Source organism: Cydia pomonella, chromosome 11 (assembly GCF_033807575.1).
Source record: "Cydia pomonella isolate Wapato2018A chromosome 11, ilCydPomo1, whole genome shotgun sequence".
In the NCBI taxonomy this organism is placed as follows: domain Eukaryota; kingdom Metazoa; phylum Arthropoda; class Insecta; order Lepidoptera; family Tortricidae; genus Cydia; species Cydia pomonella.
In genome coordinates this window covers 453956-472452 of record NC_084713.1, presented here as the reverse complement: position 1 = coordinate 472452, position 18497 = coordinate 453956, and the positions used below count along the sequence as shown (strand labels likewise).

At 38.6% G+C, this 18497-nt stretch overlaps 2 protein-coding genes across 2 annotated transcripts; one reads left to right on the top strand and one right to left on the bottom strand.

The window, feature by feature from the left end:
• Positions 1–326: 326 nt before the first annotated feature.
• Positions 327–13302, top strand: LOC133522573 (SCY1-like protein 2). The gene is made up of 7 exons (XM_061857919.1): positions 327–1398; positions 1481–2316; positions 3201–3678; positions 4572–4766; positions 5262–5481; positions 8141–8365; positions 10821–13302. Exons 1-7 carry the CDS (start codon positions 1272–1274, stop codon positions 11338–11340), a joined length of 2601 nt encoding a protein of 866 aa, XP_061713903.1. The 5' UTR covers positions 327–1271; the 3' UTR covers positions 11341–13302.
• Positions 13214–18446, bottom strand: LOC133522574 (uncharacterized). The gene is made up of 5 exons (XM_061857920.1): positions 17898–18446; positions 16248–16918; positions 15636–15848; positions 15229–15364; positions 13214–14792 (listed from the first exon to the last, which is right to left on the bottom strand). The coding sequence occupies exons 1-5, from the start codon at positions 18370–18372 to the stop codon at positions 14506–14508; spliced, it is 1782 nt and encodes a 593-aa protein (XP_061713904.1). The 5' UTR covers positions 18373–18446; the 3' UTR covers positions 13214–14505.
• Positions 18447–18497: the final 51 nt, after the last annotated feature.

Sequence of the window (18497 nt, the reverse complement as noted above, 5' to 3'; positions counted from 1 at the left end):
TAGTAATATACATATTTTGTATTTCCACGTCGTCCAGTTATTCTTCCCTTCTAGGTTGCCGATCGAATATTTGTTCGAAATAATTTCCATGGCTGGGCCGTATAACCTTTTAAAGTAGAGGAATTGCACGGTGGATTGATAACACACAACTCGAAATAACTTTTGTCGATTTTATTATATAATTATTAAATTATATTTTCATGTTTGTAAACACGTCTTTTCTTTTGACAACTGACACCAGTTCTAAATTTGAATATTATAGGCTAGGTATTTTGCTACGCAATCACCATAAAGGTTGCACCTTAACATTTCTTACCTTGAAATAATTGTTGTTTCTTAGTTTAGTACAATGGATTAAACTTTAACCGAGTCTGAGCGGAGATACTGTGCGGTGGATTTTTAATTTTAAACATTAATCAATAAATCTATTTCAACAACATAAATCGTTATTTAATCATTTTATATGAAAACTGATAGTTTTGAAAATGAAAATAGTTTTGCGTCAATGACTTTGACATCATTGACATTGCAGACTTTTGTCTATGTTCTAACCGGCCAGACCCAAGTGCAAGGCTTTATGGAGGGTATATGTGCCTCTGACCTCCATAGATTTTATGAACATAGACAAAGACAAACTGAAATAGGTAATAATTTATATAAAATAATAATAATTTACATATGGTAGTGTGACATAAATCAAAATATTTGATAAAAATGATTTTATTTGTTCCCAAAGTTGAATAGACAAAGTCAGATAGGAGCAATGTTGCTGTAGCAAAATATTTTTATATTAATAACTGGTATCTATTTCCAGAGCGTCAGACCACACATGCGCAATTATGAAGCGTCATATCTTTCTAAGGAAGTCGACAGGCCTTGGCCAAGTGTTTCGTTGTGTAAGTTTTATTTTATGTCCGTGTGTCACGTGTCCTGACTTTCTAACAATAACAATTCGTACGTTAGAATGAGACGCAGACGGCAATTACATGTTAAAATTCTTTTATAAAATGTGATCCAGAGGGCCTACCGCGAATTTCAGTCGCAAATAGGGGGCATCTTTCTCTGTCATTCTAATAACACTTTAATTGGAGTAAACGAGAAAGTTGTCCACATTACGAACTTGGATATTCGTTCAGTACTTGATTATATCTGACCAATTTATTGAACGAATAACAGCTGTCACATTGACACTTACATCAGTAGGATTGGCCGTGTTTTTTATAATGATTTTATTGGATTTGTCAGTCCTAAAAAGTTAATACTGGGACGATATGGAGGTTTTCAATAAGTTCTATTCATCGGTCAGTAACACAGTGTCTCAGTTATCCGGTGTGCTCCCCGGGAACCCTGTAACACGAGAGTTTGAGGCTACGCAGTTCATCGCCAGCGCTGGGCCTGGTAATGTCTTCGTACTATACTTACTTAATTATTAAAGAATGGTCGTATTGTGTATTCTAATGATGGAAACACCGATTTGCAGGTTTACTATGGAAAATATACAAAGGTTACAAGAAATCCACAAAACAGGAGGCCTCCATATTTGTGTTTGAAAAGAAGTTACTTGACAGGTTTACAAAGGCTGATCGGGACATAATGCTAGAAACCTTGAAGCGTGGTATCGTCCAACTTACTAAACTGCGGCACCCCCAGATCCTGACAGTCCAGCACAGCCTTGAGGAGAGTAGGGAGAGCTTGGCCTTTGCTACGGAACCTGTCTTTGCAAGTTTAGCTAACATACTTGGTAACATGGAGAACATGCCTCAGCCACCGCCGAACCATTTAAACAACTACAAACTTTATGAACTAGAAATCAAGTATGGTCTAATGCAAGTTGCAGAAGGATTAGCTTTTCTACATAATGATGTAAAGTTATTGCATCATAATATCTGTCCTGAATCTATAATAGTTAATCAGCAAGGAGCGTGGAAGATATTTGGATTTGACTTCTGTATTGCAAATCAAAGTTCTGCAGGGGCTGCTCCCTACTGGCCATTTAATGAGTACTGCCAAGCCATGCATGCATTAACACAGCCATCCCTAGACTACCTCGCTCCAGAGTATATTCTCTCAGCCTCACATTCCCCTGCTAGTGACATCTATTCTCTAGGCATGGTGATCTACGCCACACACAGTCCAAATCACCAGACTCTTGGCAACATTGGGAGTGACTATGGGAAGTTTAAGAGGTTTGCCAATGAGTTGAGGAACCTATCTCCATCCCGGTTGTCCTGTGTGGCCGATGGGCTCAGAGAGTATGTCAAGCTCATGCTTAATGTCACTCCTGAGTTGAGGCCTGATCCTCATCAGTTCTTGAAGGTGAGAACCATTCTACTTGCTTTGTGCAGTAATAAGTTAATTTTGTTTTCTTTTTTATTGAAGATTCAGCAGCTATGGGACATTGAAGTGTACTAAATTTCAGTTTTTTTTTGTGAAATGTATGTTTTTTTATTTTACTACAAGCTTAAAGTTGCCTGTATCTTTATTTCAACAGGCAATTTATACTCATTGAGACAATTCTAATAAACTCAAACACCATATGGTTGCATTATTTTATCACAGAGTTCCCATGGCCACCTCCTGGCTCCATCATCAGATCAGCTCAATAATACCATAGTATTGTATTGGAACCCTACTTAGATATGTAAATTTCAGCTCAATCAGAAACTGGGAAGTGGGTCATATATAGCTTCTAAGATTTGACCCACACAAACATTACATACATGCTAACAGGACATGTTAAATAAAAGCTTGTAATAAAAAGAAAGATTAATTCAACAGTTATTTTCTGCTGATAAGACTCATTTTGACGCCTATGAATTAATGTGTTTTTTATTTAAAAGCTAAATAAACAATCAATGAAGACTAAATTATTGTGCAATTAAATTGTACAGTCACGGACTAATTGTTGAGCTATTTAGGGTTCAAGTTAATTTGGTAGTAATACTAACTGTATGATGTCCAATGTAAAGTAAACCCTGGCTCAACAATTAAAGTCTGTACTGTACCTATTTCTAATGAGAATGAGAAGGACCTATTTCATCTTAATGAATCAAACATATTTAATTTAAATATGTAATGTTGCTATGTTTTTCATGTCTCATGTCACTTTAAGATGTCACTGTAAATGTTGTATTGACTTGTGAAAGAGCCCTTGAGGCTTACTTGCAGAATAAATTTATGTTTTTTTTTTTATATTTCAGATACCATATTTTGAAGATGTAGGAGTAAAAACCTTGAACTATCTGGACTCCTTATTCCAATGGGACAACCTGCAGAAGTCCCAATTCTACAAAGGCCTTCCTCAAATCATTCAGAAGATGCCGCACCGTATCTGTATCTACCGGATCCTCCCATGCCTCACTAAAGAGTTTGTAAATGCTCCGATGGTGCCATTTGTGCTACCGAACGTCTTGCTAATCGCTGAGAATTCCACTAAAGAGGAATTCATAAAATATATCCTACCTGTTTTAAAACCAGTCATGTTGATACAAGATCCGATACAGATACTGCTAATATTCATGCAGAAGATGGAGTTATTACTAAAACTGACGCCTGGTGAGGAGGTGAAGACTGATATATTGCCTATGTTGTACAGAGCGTTGGAATCTGACGCTCAGCAAATACAAGAGTTATGTTTGTCAGTGCTACCAACATTTGCATCACTAATTGATTACCCAGGTATGTAAAATGTTTCATATTTATTAAATCTTGAAGGCAGCTAGACAACCTGTTTTCAACTGATATAATTTTTCCAAAAACTTACATTTCAATAGAATTAGATTAACAAATGATCCTTCATCTTAACATGAACTGAAGTTTACATGTCCAAATTTTTTTAATAGAATTCATTTTAACTAAGTATTTGATTGCAAAGCCACAGTCCCACAAATAGTGTCTAAGACCTCAGCCTAAAACCACCAAAATTCATATCAGTTGAAAAAAAAAAAACTAGAGACTAGCAGATAATCAAATACATATTTGTCTCTTACTTGACATGGCGACAAGGGCACGGCTTTGCTCGTGTATGTGTGTTATAGGCGGTAAAAATAGAAATGCGTATGTATGTACAGTCAGCGTCAAATACTTTGTAGCAACCAAAGTGGCCAAATAGTTCGGTACACCATATATTTAGTATGGTGTACCGAACTATTTGGCCACTTTGACTGCTACAAATTATTTGACGCTGACTGTACTACTAAAGAATCTGAAGATCGCTGGGTACAGGCAATATGCAGGATACAAAGATAGCTAAAATAAAAGTAAAATTAATTTTATTATCATTAAAGGCAAGTACATTTAGGTGTTGAAGTCCCTGACCTCTGAGGTAGGTAAAAACCTGTGTTACAGAAGTCAGTCAGACTTATTAACTAGATACTGTATAATAAGATTCGTTGGATATCTATATGGTCTACCTTCAACACGGATCTCCGAGCTCTTTCTAATTTTAACATAGCTTAAAATAATTTATATTGTAATTTAATATTATGAAATAAATAAATCTATCAGTTGTTATATATAACTGCCTGTCTGCTTATTGAATTATAATAATATGTTTTTATTGTTTGTTTCAGCAATGAAGAACGCGCTCCTCCCCCGCATCAAGAAGCTCTGCCTCGGCACCAGTTATCTCGCAGTGAGGGTCAACTGTTTGCTCTGCATCGGGAAGCTGTTGGAGCACCTGGACAAGTGGCTGGTGCTGGACGAGATCATTCCCTTCCTGCCGCAGATACCCTCGAGGGAGCCAGCTGTGTTGATGGGGATTTTAGGTGAGATTACATTAGGGCTATTAGTATACTTGTCGCTAGATGGCGTTGGAAAGTAAAACGATTTTGATACTGATATGATGACGGATTGATACTGTTGATACTGATGTGTTTGTCATAGTTAAACTTCTACTACATATTTATTGCCCCTAAATTCGATTATGAACTATAATTTGAGGAATTCAATTTCGATAGAACAACACGAATTTCGATTTCTAAGCGCTAAAAGAAAATAAACGTTCACGCAACGCATAACGTCTCGCGTTGTAAGAACAGGAAAGTTTATTTCAATTAGAAGTTAATTTATTAAATGAAACATTTTCAAAGTTTGTCACAGACCCAAAGCCTGGAAATCAAAATTCAAATTTTAAAAAGTTGATTTAAATAAATTATAAAAATGGAATAATGTGTAAGTTTGTCTTTTCGCATATAATGCAAAATAGAAGTTACGAATACGAAACCTACTAAATTTTGTAACACTAACATTTACGTTTCCAGGTATATACAAGCTAGCACTCAGCCACCAGAAGCTCGGTATCACCAAAGAAGTAATGGCGACCAAGGTGCTGCCGTTCCTGATGCCGCTCTGCGTCGAGAACGGACTGACCTTGAGCCAGTTCAACGCGCTCATGTCGCTGGTGAAGCAGATGATCGGGAAAGTGGAGGCGGAGCATCGGGCGAAGCTGGAGCAACTCAACTCAATACAGAATGAGTCCAAGTAAGTTCTGCTTCGAGAACGAACTGACCTTAAGCACTTTGACCGTATAAGGAGACTTCACGTTTTATTTTACAGTGAACGAAACTAAGAGAAAATATCTACTACATGAGTAGAAAAAATTTCTCAGTTTCTTTCAACATTAATCTTTACTTCGCATTTTCAATATAGGGAGTCAAATTAAAAAAATATATTTATACCATCACATTCATGACGAAAATAGAAAAATAAACAAGATTTACTATAAAAAGTAGTGTCCGACCGAAGCTTTGGTTTCGGTTTCGGCAGGTTTCGGCATAAAAATGGTGTTTTGGCCGAAGGTTCGGTTTCGTTGCAAAAACTGCCGAACCTTTCGGTTCCACTGAAACTTATGATCTTTGACTTTCGTATCTATTTTTTTATTGTAAAGACTGTTCAATTTTCTAAGCGGAACTCAAAATGTATATATAAATCAATTAGTTGGTCTAGACACGTTTTATTGTCATAACTGTATTTAATAAAATGGAACCCAACGATATTGAAGAGTGAATAGAATGTAAATAAATTGGTAAAATTTTCGAAATATACTCGAATGCGGCATAAATGCCTGCATATACATTTTTGACGCATTTCGAGAATCTGATAATCACATTCGTTTAAATTATTCGTATGTTTTAGCTTCTCGCCTAACATTACTTAAGTTCACCTTTGCAATACCCCAGTATGTTAACGGCACCAATCATGGGACATTTAAGAGAAAATTTGGAGTATTTTTGATATTTCCCCGACATCTGTAAAATTTCTACCGCTTTATGCTTGAAAAGTTGAATGTCCAACTCGTCCTTTATTTTTTCTATGTATTTAAGGAAAGCTACTGCAATTGGTTTCAATATTATTAACCAATTAAAACTATGTTTTTTTTTTCTCCAGTCACTGGATGTAGGTACGGCGCGCTTAATTTTCAAACTAACAAATATCAATTAAAAATTAAACTTAAGCAGCTCTTTGGTTCTTATTTATAATAAAATGTTGCCAGCGATTAAAAACTGATGATAAATACTTGTTTCACAGGATTTGTCTATACCATCCCATTACTGGTGCCTGTTCCAATATAGGGGTGTTTACTATACCTACTTACCACTCCTTTGAATTCATTAGCTCCACTGTCTGACCAGCATAGTGAGGCACTTGCCAAATCAGGCAGCAAGGCCAATCAAGGCCAAAACAAAGCAGGGATAGTATGTTTCTGATGGATAGTTACTATCAATCGTTTTTCGTTTTATTATTTTCTGTAAATCCCCTACCAATAAGTTCCTTTTGCAAAATAGAACGCACTTTTTAGGCCACTGGAATAAACTGGCTGTCAGGCAAAAACTTTCTTCCCGAATTCATCTGTTTTTATTATAAATCTCTTTCGACAGCAGTGTAATGTTGGGTCCTTGTTAAATTACTTCACACATATTTTTCGTACATTTTGTTATGCATTAAAATGCACGAAGATTAATATTTTTCATTTCTCATGCTCTGAAAGAGGGTCATTGTTGTTCTATGAAGTGTGCAGAAACGTATCACTTTCTGTATCATTAGAGCATTTTAATTTCAAACTACGTTTTTTTTTGGAATAAGTAATTTAAGTTTTGTTTTAAATGGATTTGTTATACAATTTCCATTAAAATAAATAACTCCTCATTCCATAAACATTTTTGCCTAAATTTTTAATTGAACAGGGTACGTAGAAATACTATAAAAGTTTACTAAGTAAGTCATGTTTTTTTTACATTTGCACTTTACTTTCCTCGTATTTTAATTGAAAAGTAGAGTGTTTAACTCAGGTGAGAAGCTTCATTTCAGTCTCGGACTATTCGGGCGCCAAACTACCTTGATGGAAATGAGTTAACAATCTACTAATAGTAAAATCTTGTACAGGTAGCCGCGATTGCTGTTTTGTTATTTTTTTTGGCCATTTTTATGCTTTTTATATGTCCCTGTATTGTATATTTTTCTAATATTTTAAACTGTCCCTGCGTAACATTTGCTTTCTGAAACTTTGCGAATCGATAAGATATCTATAGACTTTAACTAACGTCTGGGCTGTGATTTTATAAAAAAAAAAAAACAATTCTATAATGCTCTCCATTTTTTTTTATTTGCGTTTGACTTAGAGCGTAGCAGTGAATACTTGCCTGTACACTATGATTGCACAGCTAACTCTACTTTAATTCGAAGCATTGGGGTAAATATTTGACTGTTGGGGAACAAATATGTGGGAATTGATGAATACGAGCTTGTTGCGAGCTGTACGTCAATTGTTTTTAAATTAGCAGATTAAAAGAGATGTACGAGTCCCCTCAGTAAATTGAACAGGCCTTATTGGAGCTTGGTTACCTTTAAAAATTAAAACTTATAAGTAGGTACATTTTACTTTAAGTTTTTTTTTACTAAACTTGTTTTATTTTGTATCACCTTTGCGATTTATAGGTATTTTACATTTTCAAGGGTTTCGGTTTCGGCCGAAACTAGAACCAAAACCGAACCTTCGGTTTCGGCAAAAACATGTTTCGGTCGAACACTAATAAAAAGTAGCCGAAAAAACCTCGTGTGATTGGTGCACAAGTCCTGGGGTAAAAATTTAGTTTTGTGGCATACTTTATAGGAATCGTAATGCATAATTGTTCGGTGTTAGAGGGATGGAGGCGCTAGTGAACTCTAGCAGTGCAGCGGACGGCCTCCAGGCGGGCGCGGCGCCGACAGACGTGGAGCAGCTGTTCGCGGGGCTCGGGCTGCCCGCGGGGCCCGGGCTGCCCGCGGGGCTCGGGCTGCCCGCGGGGCCCCCCGCGCCCCCCGCGGCCGCCGGCCCCGCCGCCCTCGCCGCCGCGGGAGCCTCGCTGACACTCGAAGATAAACAGAGGTAAGTGACGACGAACAGGGATTACCCTCCTGTGGCCCAAGGTCCTACCTGTGAACCTATTCAGGTCGACGTCATTTAACTCATATTCTATTGAAACAGAGTTGCATCTCTTTGTTTCCTTCAGTTTTCAAACAAAACAAAATCAACTCACTACAGGTTAAAACTTCATTAGCAAATTTTAAATGTTTCATTCATATGGCTTGGTCTCAGGAAGATAAAACTAGAATGACGGACAGAAATATAGTTCATGCTTTATTGTACATAGAAAAAGAAACCCGAGGAACACAATTACACAGATATTTAAATACGACAAATACGAAAATCCACGGGATCCATACCTCAAGAAAGGCGAAACAACACTAGCATAAAACATTTTAAGAGGCCGTTATCGATTTTAGTCGCAAAAATGTCAAATTGATAGATTTAGATGATGAAATTGTACACCTTTTGTTAACTATTACAAATAACAAGTACTGGTTTCTATGAGCATGTCTTCTCATCTTGCCTTTTAATAATGAGGTTCAGGCACACCCTCCGCACTACTGGTCTGGCACTTTGCTATTCAGCTGGCGAATACGCGTGCCCGGTGTGGCACCGGTCTACCCACGCAGGACAAGTTACCTCGGCACTAAACGACACCTGCCGCATAATCACCGGATGTCTTAAACCAACGCCGCTTAATAAGCTATACCCCCTGGCAGGAATTGCACCCCCGGAAACCCGCAGAGAAGTGGCGTGTAGTGTTGAAAAATTGAAGCAGGAACAAGACCCAAGGCATCCTCTCCACGGTCACAAGCTACCACCGTCTCGCCTAAAGAGCCGTAGGAGCTTTATGCGGTGTACTGCAGCTATCCAGATCCCGCCGTCCCAGAACCGTCTTGCCCAATGGGAGAGTACCCGCGCCCCTCCTGACGACTACGTCCGCCCCGCTGAAACGCTTCCGGCTGGGCATAAGCAGCCGTGGCCGACCTGGAAAGCCTTAAACAGATTGCGTTCCCAGGTCGGTCGCAGCAAGGAGAACATGCTGAAGTGGGGCGCCCTAGGCGGCTCAGACACCCAATGCCCATGTGGGACGACTCCCCAAACAATGAAACACATGCTGTCCTGCCCAGCGTGCCCGCATGCCTGCTCTGAGCAGGACCTCCGTGATGCGACGGACAGGGCGATAAATGTCGCTACCTTTTGGTCCCGCACAGTTTGAAAGTCCGAAACCATCGACACGAGGAGAGAGAAATAATGAGGTCACAAGCTTGCCGGTTACATGTGACGAGAAGGGACAGATTTTAAAAATTCATCAAAAATTATGGTGGTAAATTATACAAAATGATGTATAAGAACAGTTTCAGCAAATATTGTACATTGTTTTTGTATCAAAATTACGTTGAAATTACGATTTTCAGAGAAATTGTCATTTGTTTTGAAGTAATTTCTGGAAAAAATTGTTTTCGTCTAATTTTCATTTACACTACTTTAAATTTATAATAACAAAAATGTAGTTAACTAAAGTTGAAGTACAGGATATGTGTAATACAAAATAACAATTTTAAGCAGTCCAAACTTTACGAAAATTACAAATAAGAGCTTTAAATACAGTGATTTACGCGTGTTTACCTAAACGTCCATCAGAAAAAAAATCATTACTAATTATATGAGTCTGTTTTAAAAAAAATGATTTATTAAAATAAAAGATAACTATAGACGTGCTCATAAAAACCAGTACTTGTTATTTCTAATAGTTAACAAAAGGTGTACAATTTCATCAACTAAATCTATCAAATTGACATTTTTGCGATTAAAATCGATAACGGCCTCTTAAAATGTTTTATGTCAGTGGTGTTTCGTATTTCTTGAGGTATGGATCCCGTTTGGGTAAAGGGCTCCACCATTTCTTCCATAAATATCTGTATTTGGCATTGTACATCCAGTCTTTTCCTGCAACCTCTACTATGTCATCAGTCCAGCGTTTGACAGGTTTACCAGCTTTTGATATTGACAATGATAACAGTGAATAAACTGTTGTAATTTTTTTATGTATAAAGGTCTCCGATATGACACTTTTTAAATAATAGTTGAAATCCTATCTAGGTAGGTATATCTTTTGTTATCAATGTGACTCATCCAATCAACAAATAATACATACAAACCGGATACATAAGTGGGATCCACTCGAAGTATAATCTTTCCACGAAACTTTCCTATTACAGAATGACATCACTGACATCAGACATCATATCACCTATGGTTTCAGTATGTTTTGACCTCAATTCATTATAGGTTTCAAGAGGTAATAACACTTTAAGCTTTAAATTCCAGCAATTTTAAATGGTTGGTATAACGCATGTGTCATTCTTGAAGTTATAAGCATTTATGGGCTACGTTGACCACTTACTATCAGCCGGGCTGTGCGCCTATTTAGCAGCAACGTGAACACTCACCGGTGATATTTTCTTTTCAGAATCGCGCAGCAACAAAAGGTGGCCCAGAAAATGAACCACCAACCCCTCCCCACCCCCATCCCTATTTCCAAACCACCCCCCTCACGCCCCGTAGACCTAACTTCCTCCCTTTTACAGTCAAATCTCAACCAACTCTCACACAAACCCCCTCAAAATACCCCAAACTATAACCCCATACTGCAATCTTCAGGAACGACTCCACAATACCAACAGTTTAACCAAATTCAGTCTCCAAGCTCGCAATTTAACCAACAGTCAAGCTTCAATCCTAGATTGCAGTCCCCACAGTATAATATACAGCCAAATTACCAGTTACAAAATCAAAATCAGCCATTTAGTGGGCAAAATTGGCCGCCTAGTGCCCCTAGTGGGAACTTTGACAACAAGTGGGCGAATAATCAGAATAACCAGACGAAAATGAAACAAGATTGGTCGGCGTTTGAGTCGCTTCTGCCCACAGCTAGTGAGAATGGAAATGTAAAGAAAAGTGATAATGAAATGATGGACTTGTTAAGTTAGGTTTTGAATTTGGGTAAATTTCATTCCGCCGGCAGAAGGTCCACTGATGAGTTAAGTGATGCTGTTAGTACTATCAGGGTTCTTAGGAAACTTTACAAGCTTACAAGTTGAAAAAAAATCGTAAGTGTCATAGCAGTCACAAGTTGCAAACAATAGTATTTTATACAATTGTGATATAATAAAGTTTTTCAATCTCTTACCTTACTTAGGCAACTCGGCAAGCTTCGTTGCTAAGCACGGTACTCGACTGAAAAGCTCTCTAATACATCAATATTGTATACAATACTCTAGTCATCTAAAATAATACTTTTTTTATATTAATTAATTAAATTAATGGTAATTATTTCAGTAGACAAAAATGTAGACATAAACGCGTGACTCCTGCCCCGCGCCCGTTTAGTCTTTGCTATGAGAGCGCGGTGGCACGTGATTGGTAATTTTTTTTTATAGTTGACTACAGCATATCGAAATGAATCTTATAGTTGAGTGGGAGGACGTACATGAAAAATAACTAATTAAAGTTTGGTATATGAAATTTTAATTCAACCATTACTGACAGTCGACGAGAAGAAAAAGTATATTTCCGTTGCCTGGAATGATTAGACGCTCTGACTAAAATATAATCTTATACCTATCTCTTTTTTTAGAGCTGTTAGACAACGTCAGATATTTTATGCCAAAGTATTCTGATACAATATTATTGTAGGTGTATTACTAACGTATCAACACACATGTAAATTGTGAAGTTTCGTAAGAACGCCAAGAGTTTTTTTATAATGCTAGATTATAACGCCTATATAATTATCATTCCACGGCTGTTTTGTACGTTAGTGTTAAAATAGGGTTCTTTATAGCACGAGCTTTACATCTCACACCTTGCTTGCATGTACAGTTTGTATTGAAAACTTATCGATTGCACTCCTAATGTAGGGGCGCCGTACATACTAACTGCTGTAAGTTAAATTTGGCTCGACATAAACAAACACGTTTTTAAGCAAAAGATAACTTATTGTTCACTACTGTATCATAAGTTAATTACTGCTATAATAAGCTTGCAATTAAAAATTGTCCTTGTAGGCAATCCAATATTATGGTACCTTTTGCTTAAAAACGTCACAAAATAGTGTGTAGTGCCCACTGCTGGGCGTTGGACTCAACTTTATGTGTATATCGAGCTTGTTTCATATGTTACACCAAATTATAGTTTGGGGAAAGACTATCATAAATTGTTATTATAGATAATTATTAATGTTTATCATAATCGCCAACTATTTATTAAAATTGCAGGTATTGGTATTGGTACCTGCTTGTTAAAAAAATCTTATGATTTGTGAAATGTGCTAGTTCTGTGAATATTAAAGGCTATTCATTTAATTAAAAGTATGATTTCGTAATGTGACAGAAATATTATGCACAGTCAGCTACAGAGAAAGTGACCCCCCCCCCCCCCCTGCTTAGAAGTTTGTATGCAAAGGTGCTAAGCGAATAGTATTGCTGACTGTACCTACGTTTGTACGTAATGCATTTCAACTACACTTTATAGTTAAAGATTTTTTTTGTTGTAATAGTTAACTCATTTATGTAACTGTCTCGATTTTTATATCTGAAAGAAAACTGATATAAGTATATACACGTCAATATTCAATAATAATGATATTTTACTGTCACATTTATTAACGTTTGTATATAACAAACCATTTTCGACCTTAAGCAATAGCGGACAAGGTTGTTTTTTTTATTTGGAGCACACGGTATATTTCTACAATGTATTTTATTATAAAAAATAAGCGTTGTAATGCTTAATATAGATTAATTCCTATTTTAAATTACAGGAAAAAATACAAATGTATGTCAAATGAATTCAGTAGACACGTAAAATATAAAATATTTTATTTATCAACATCTGTTATGTTATAACCACGATTTGATCTCTTATGAACTAATAAAAGACGTGAATACAAATTACGTGTTTTTTGAGTCCACATCAAAAGTTGATCCTTAGCAAAATAAGTTTGTACCTACACAAGTATATGGTAACTTGTTCAATTTAATTTAACAATGAATCATTTAAATGATTCTTAAAACTAACAATTAACCTAAAACCAAAGACATTTTTAACAACAAAATATAAATCGTTCTTAAACCTATAGTATTTTAAAATTGCAGTCTGCGGTGCAGGCTGTTAAAAGTCCTTCAGGTTTTTTAGAAGGATTGAATTCACTTATTTTTAAGGCCCGCCTAGACAGGTGATTTAAATTGTCAATATGAACAGAAAAAAATTGGCGTCTGTCTAATCTAGCGTCAAGTTTTACTACCTTTTTATAGTCCTAAAAATACTGCATAAAAATGAAATTAAAATAATGTTATATGGTGGTAATTTTTATCTTACAATTTCTGATTTATCCCTATAAAGGGTTAACACATTCACTGCAGGGAACCCACCTGGTGGGCGCTCGTGATCTTTGTTCAGATGCCTGACAACCCGCTGGGCGGGTTGTTTTGTACGCAGCTATAGACCCCCGGTTTCTGGGGTAGTGCGCCGTTATTTGTCTGGCAGTGAATGTGTTAAAATAAGATTCCAAAACAAATCTTCTAAAAGACGAAGCTAAACAGTCCTCTGCAGTAGCTAATAAATTGCAAAACCGCCAGGCGCGGATACAAGATTTGGCTTAGGGGGGGGCCATTTTGAGAAAATCATATATTTTTGCACAGAAAATAAGGTAAAAAAAAATGTTACTCAATTTAGTAATGTGAGAGCCAGGGTTTTAGGGGGGGGGGGGCATTGCCCCTATGGCCCCCCCCTTGTATCCGCGCCTGAAAACCGCAAGCCTCAAAATACGCGACATAAGCGTAATTCCTGCTCAACGATCACTCTAATAGAAATAAATATAGCGACGATGACATTAGCGGTCGTTGCGGTCGCGATGGTGTCGAACTCTGTATTACTGCACTGCACTATTTCATTCTAACTATAGTGCAGTTATATTGTCGGTCTGACTCAGTCGGTTGTTGTGATACATTGAGGTGTCTGTAAAACGCTTCAAACTGGGATCTTTTAGCAACTTCTACAAGCAATGAATCGTAGGAGTCGCTGCTGTAATCGCCAGCGTGAAAAACTCTTCAGTTGTAGTTAAAATCTTAAAGTAAAAGGCCAAATAATTACAATCACCGCCTTCTTCTAAAAGACGAAGCTAAAAAGACTCCTGCAGTGACCACTTGCAATACCGCAGCAGTTTCAAAACATGCCGCATAAGCATAATTTCTACTTAATGACCAGGCTAGCAGAAATATAGCGACGATGACATTAGCGGCCGTTGTGGTCGCGGTGGTGTCGAACTCGTTAAGGGTGCTGTTGTAGAAAGGCTGCTGGATGATGCTGGTGGCTGCGGTGGAGAAGCTGGCGAACATGCACCAGATGAGGAGCAGGCTTTTGTTGGCGGAGAGGGTGATGCCTGAAAAGGAGAGATAAGTAACGCTTAAGTTTATTGGGGTATGTGCTATGACTGGAGGCGAGTGTTACGCTAAAGTTAACGTCAATTTGTAGTAAAGGGGTCTATGGGCAACTGCGCCTACTTTAGAATAAAATATTGGCGTAGGCTTAGAAGTAGAAGGCGTCTGATCAAAGAGCCTGTGGCCGTACTTTTTTTTTCATACTGGAAATTGTATGGCCCAATTGATTCCAGGGAAATAGCATACGAGGACAGCTTGGCAGTAGCGTGGTGCTAGTGTCATTGACGATGAGAAAGAACATAAAAGACTGATTAGACGCACGCAATTCGCACGACTACCTGCCGATAGATTGTCATGCAGACATAAAGGGTTCCTCGCTAAAAATTGCGCTTAGAGAAGAGAATCCAGTAATTTTTACATAGGAAGAGCGTGACTCACCATAGAACCCCATTGCACCAGCGATGCAGAAGAGCGTGCAGAGACGCGCTTTCTCGTGGATGGCTTTAGGCAGCACCACGCACAGCATGATGAAGCAGAGGGCTGCACCGTGCGCTGCTGCCATCAGCGTTGACACCTGACCAGATATATAGCAAGTGGTTAAGTTATAATGGAGACAAAAGAGCAGACGAATTTCCTGAATACCTAAAAAATCAGAGTGGTTGCAAGTGCATTGCCGGCCTTTAAGATGGGAGTAGGTACGCTCTTCTCTTTAAGATCACATCGGCCCGGAGATACCGCGGGCGACTGCGCGGGAAACCCATGTTGAGGACTGTCAACCATCTAAGAGGCGAATATGGAAATGTGTTTTACTAGCTGCTACGATAATAATGAAGAAAAATACTTGCCCCCCAAATATTCATGCCCGCATTCTTGGCCTTAACCATCGGCGCGAACCACACACCCAGCACGAAGATGGACGTGGTGGTGGTGAGGTGCAGAAGAGCGTAGAGGTAGAAGTTGAGGTCCAGCAGCATGTTGACGATGGTGATGAAGTTCTTGCGGAGCGAGGCGGTGCGGCGCGCCGAGCCGGGCGAGATCTCGGCGCCGAACACCACGCTCTGGCGACGAAAATTCTAACATTTAGGTATTCTGTGGGTAAAGTTTTGTAAGCTTTTGCTTTCAGCTGCAAAATACATTGTTCACGGAATGAACAGGGTTAGAGAACGGAGCTAAAAAGTTTTCAAATATCTCACCCATGTACCCTTAAAACATTGAAGCAACTTAAAGAAGTTAATAGATCGTTGGTGAAGACTGAATGTGACCAGCAAACGAGTGACTAATATGGTCAATTTAATTGGTTCTTAATTCGTAAAAAATTAAGCTTTACGTACAGCACCCAGCCACATATGTAGTACAACTTTGCAGCGGCGTTGGTCACAGTTAAGTTTTGTGAAAAGGTGTCATAGTTCGTAGTTCAAAAGTAGCATATTACAAGTGATATGATAACAACACACTACCTGGCCCGGCGCTTCCGTCGTCTCTCGATACAACGGCTGCGGCTGGCTCCTGTCAATACTCTCCAACTCCCGATACCCGCTAACCCTCCCATAGCTCGTAACATCCAGACTTCCGAAATCAGAAGAAAACCGGTTTGTAGACGTTGCCAGAATCTCGCTGAAATCCGTCGAGAATCTTGGCTGGTTCTGCTGATTGGATACGGTTGCCGTCTTTTCTCTATATTGAATGGCTGGATCGACAATTTCCTTTGCGTTTTTCTTAGATTTGAATACTACAACATCAGTAGCATCGTCATCTTGCTGAGTGCTTGATTGTGGTTGGACATTTCTCTCCGGGTCTTCTTGTCTCTGATTCGAAAATATAACTTCATCATCGTCTTCAACGGCGTCGCGGAGCATGTTGTAAGTGTTTCTGATGACTCTCTCGATGTAAACAGGACGAGTGAAAGAGGCGAGAAAGAAGCAGTTCTGCATGAGTATTGCACCGTATATCATGACGACGACATAGCCATCGTTATAAGTGGTGCAGAGACGGCCGACGAGGATGGGGACGAGGCAGTTCCCGACGGAGGGAGCCATGCGCACGATGCGCTGGGCCGTGGTGAGACGGTCGCGGAAGTAGTGGGTGATGATGACTTCGATCTGCTGGCCGGTCAGCGCACAGCCCGCGCCTGTAAAGTAGAGATTTATTTAATTTACGATTGAAGACTGAATGGGCTAGTAATGTTCTACATTTATTCCATACTAAAATTTAGTGATAATATGATCTGAGGTGATAATACTATTATTTATTCTGCGCTCTAGCATCCGTATTTAGAGAGATGTAGAGATAATATAACGAATTTAGGCTTTAACATTTGGCTTGTACCTTATACCTAGTTAGTAGGTAGTAAAGTATACACTGTAACACTGTAGTTTGATATTTAATATCTAATATGCATTTGATTTGTTTGTGAAACACGGTGACAGGTTTTTACAGACGTTTGCAAAAAACAAAACAAATGGCATACGATTTATGTAATTGCCGGCTATATTGGAGCAACGAATGAGCAAATGGCATGCAATTATCGGTGACGTTTGTCGAGGCCATTTTAATTGCAAGCAGCTACTTTAAGTACCTACTTTCCTACCTATTTACCTACCTACGTGTTTTCATAATTACTCACCTTTTTTATATACTTACATCTTGTTTCTTCGAAAAATAAAAATAATATAAAACAGTTGAATTACCTACTAGACCTTAATTTTTTAAAACAGGGAAAAATAAAGGGATACATAATACCTGATACCTATACCCTTTTTAAAGGGTACGCCCATATAACACCTCTGGAGTTCAGGCGTCCATAGGCTACGGTGACTGCTTACCATCAGGTGGGCCGTATGCTTGTTGTAAAAAAAAAACTTATAGTGACGAAATGAGAAATATTTCGGCTATGCTCTAAGTTTCCTTTTGTCTAACCACAGATGGGTACCTAAGTATGATCACCGCCAATTGATCAATAACATGTATTGCTCGCCACACCTGTACAGATAAGTAAACAAAGCAGTGAAGCATATTGTTCCATTCATCGACAGCCATAAAACCTTACAACGGCATGCTGAATAGTTCTAAAGTCAATGGACCAATTAACAACAATACGTATAATATACCTGCAAACATGCCGGAGAATATGTTTATTATATGGTCGTTACTGTTCGCGTCCGTCGAGTAACTCGACAACAGTATCCCAGCTACAGTCAAGCACAGGCCAGAGAGAGCGGTGAATCTCGGCATGTTAAACGTCTTCACCACAGCACGACACCAGGATTCCAGGAGCAATCTCATCACTATCATTATCACGGGCACTAAAGCTATATCCATGTCCCATATCCTCATCAGTTCGTCTTGCTGGTGGTTCAAGTCCCCCATGGCGTTAAGTATAATCAAGCCGTAGAGCGTCAACACCCCGGGCACCGTGATGTGATAGATGACGGCAGAGAACACTATTAACCACCCGTATCCTCCATCAGGAGGAGTAGGACCGATTTCCGGCTGCGAAGCCACCACCCGATCCAAGTTAAGGTCCTCAGCTACATTTTCGCGCCTATCCGGTCTCCTCGGGGTCGAAATTTGTCCACTGTCCATTATTTCCACACAATAAACAACAGTTTCATGACTAAAGGTACTACAAAAGAGTTATCGGGCCGTAACTAAAGTGTTATCTTATCATTATCTTTTCTTGTAATCTTGCGTTCTACATATTTGAATTG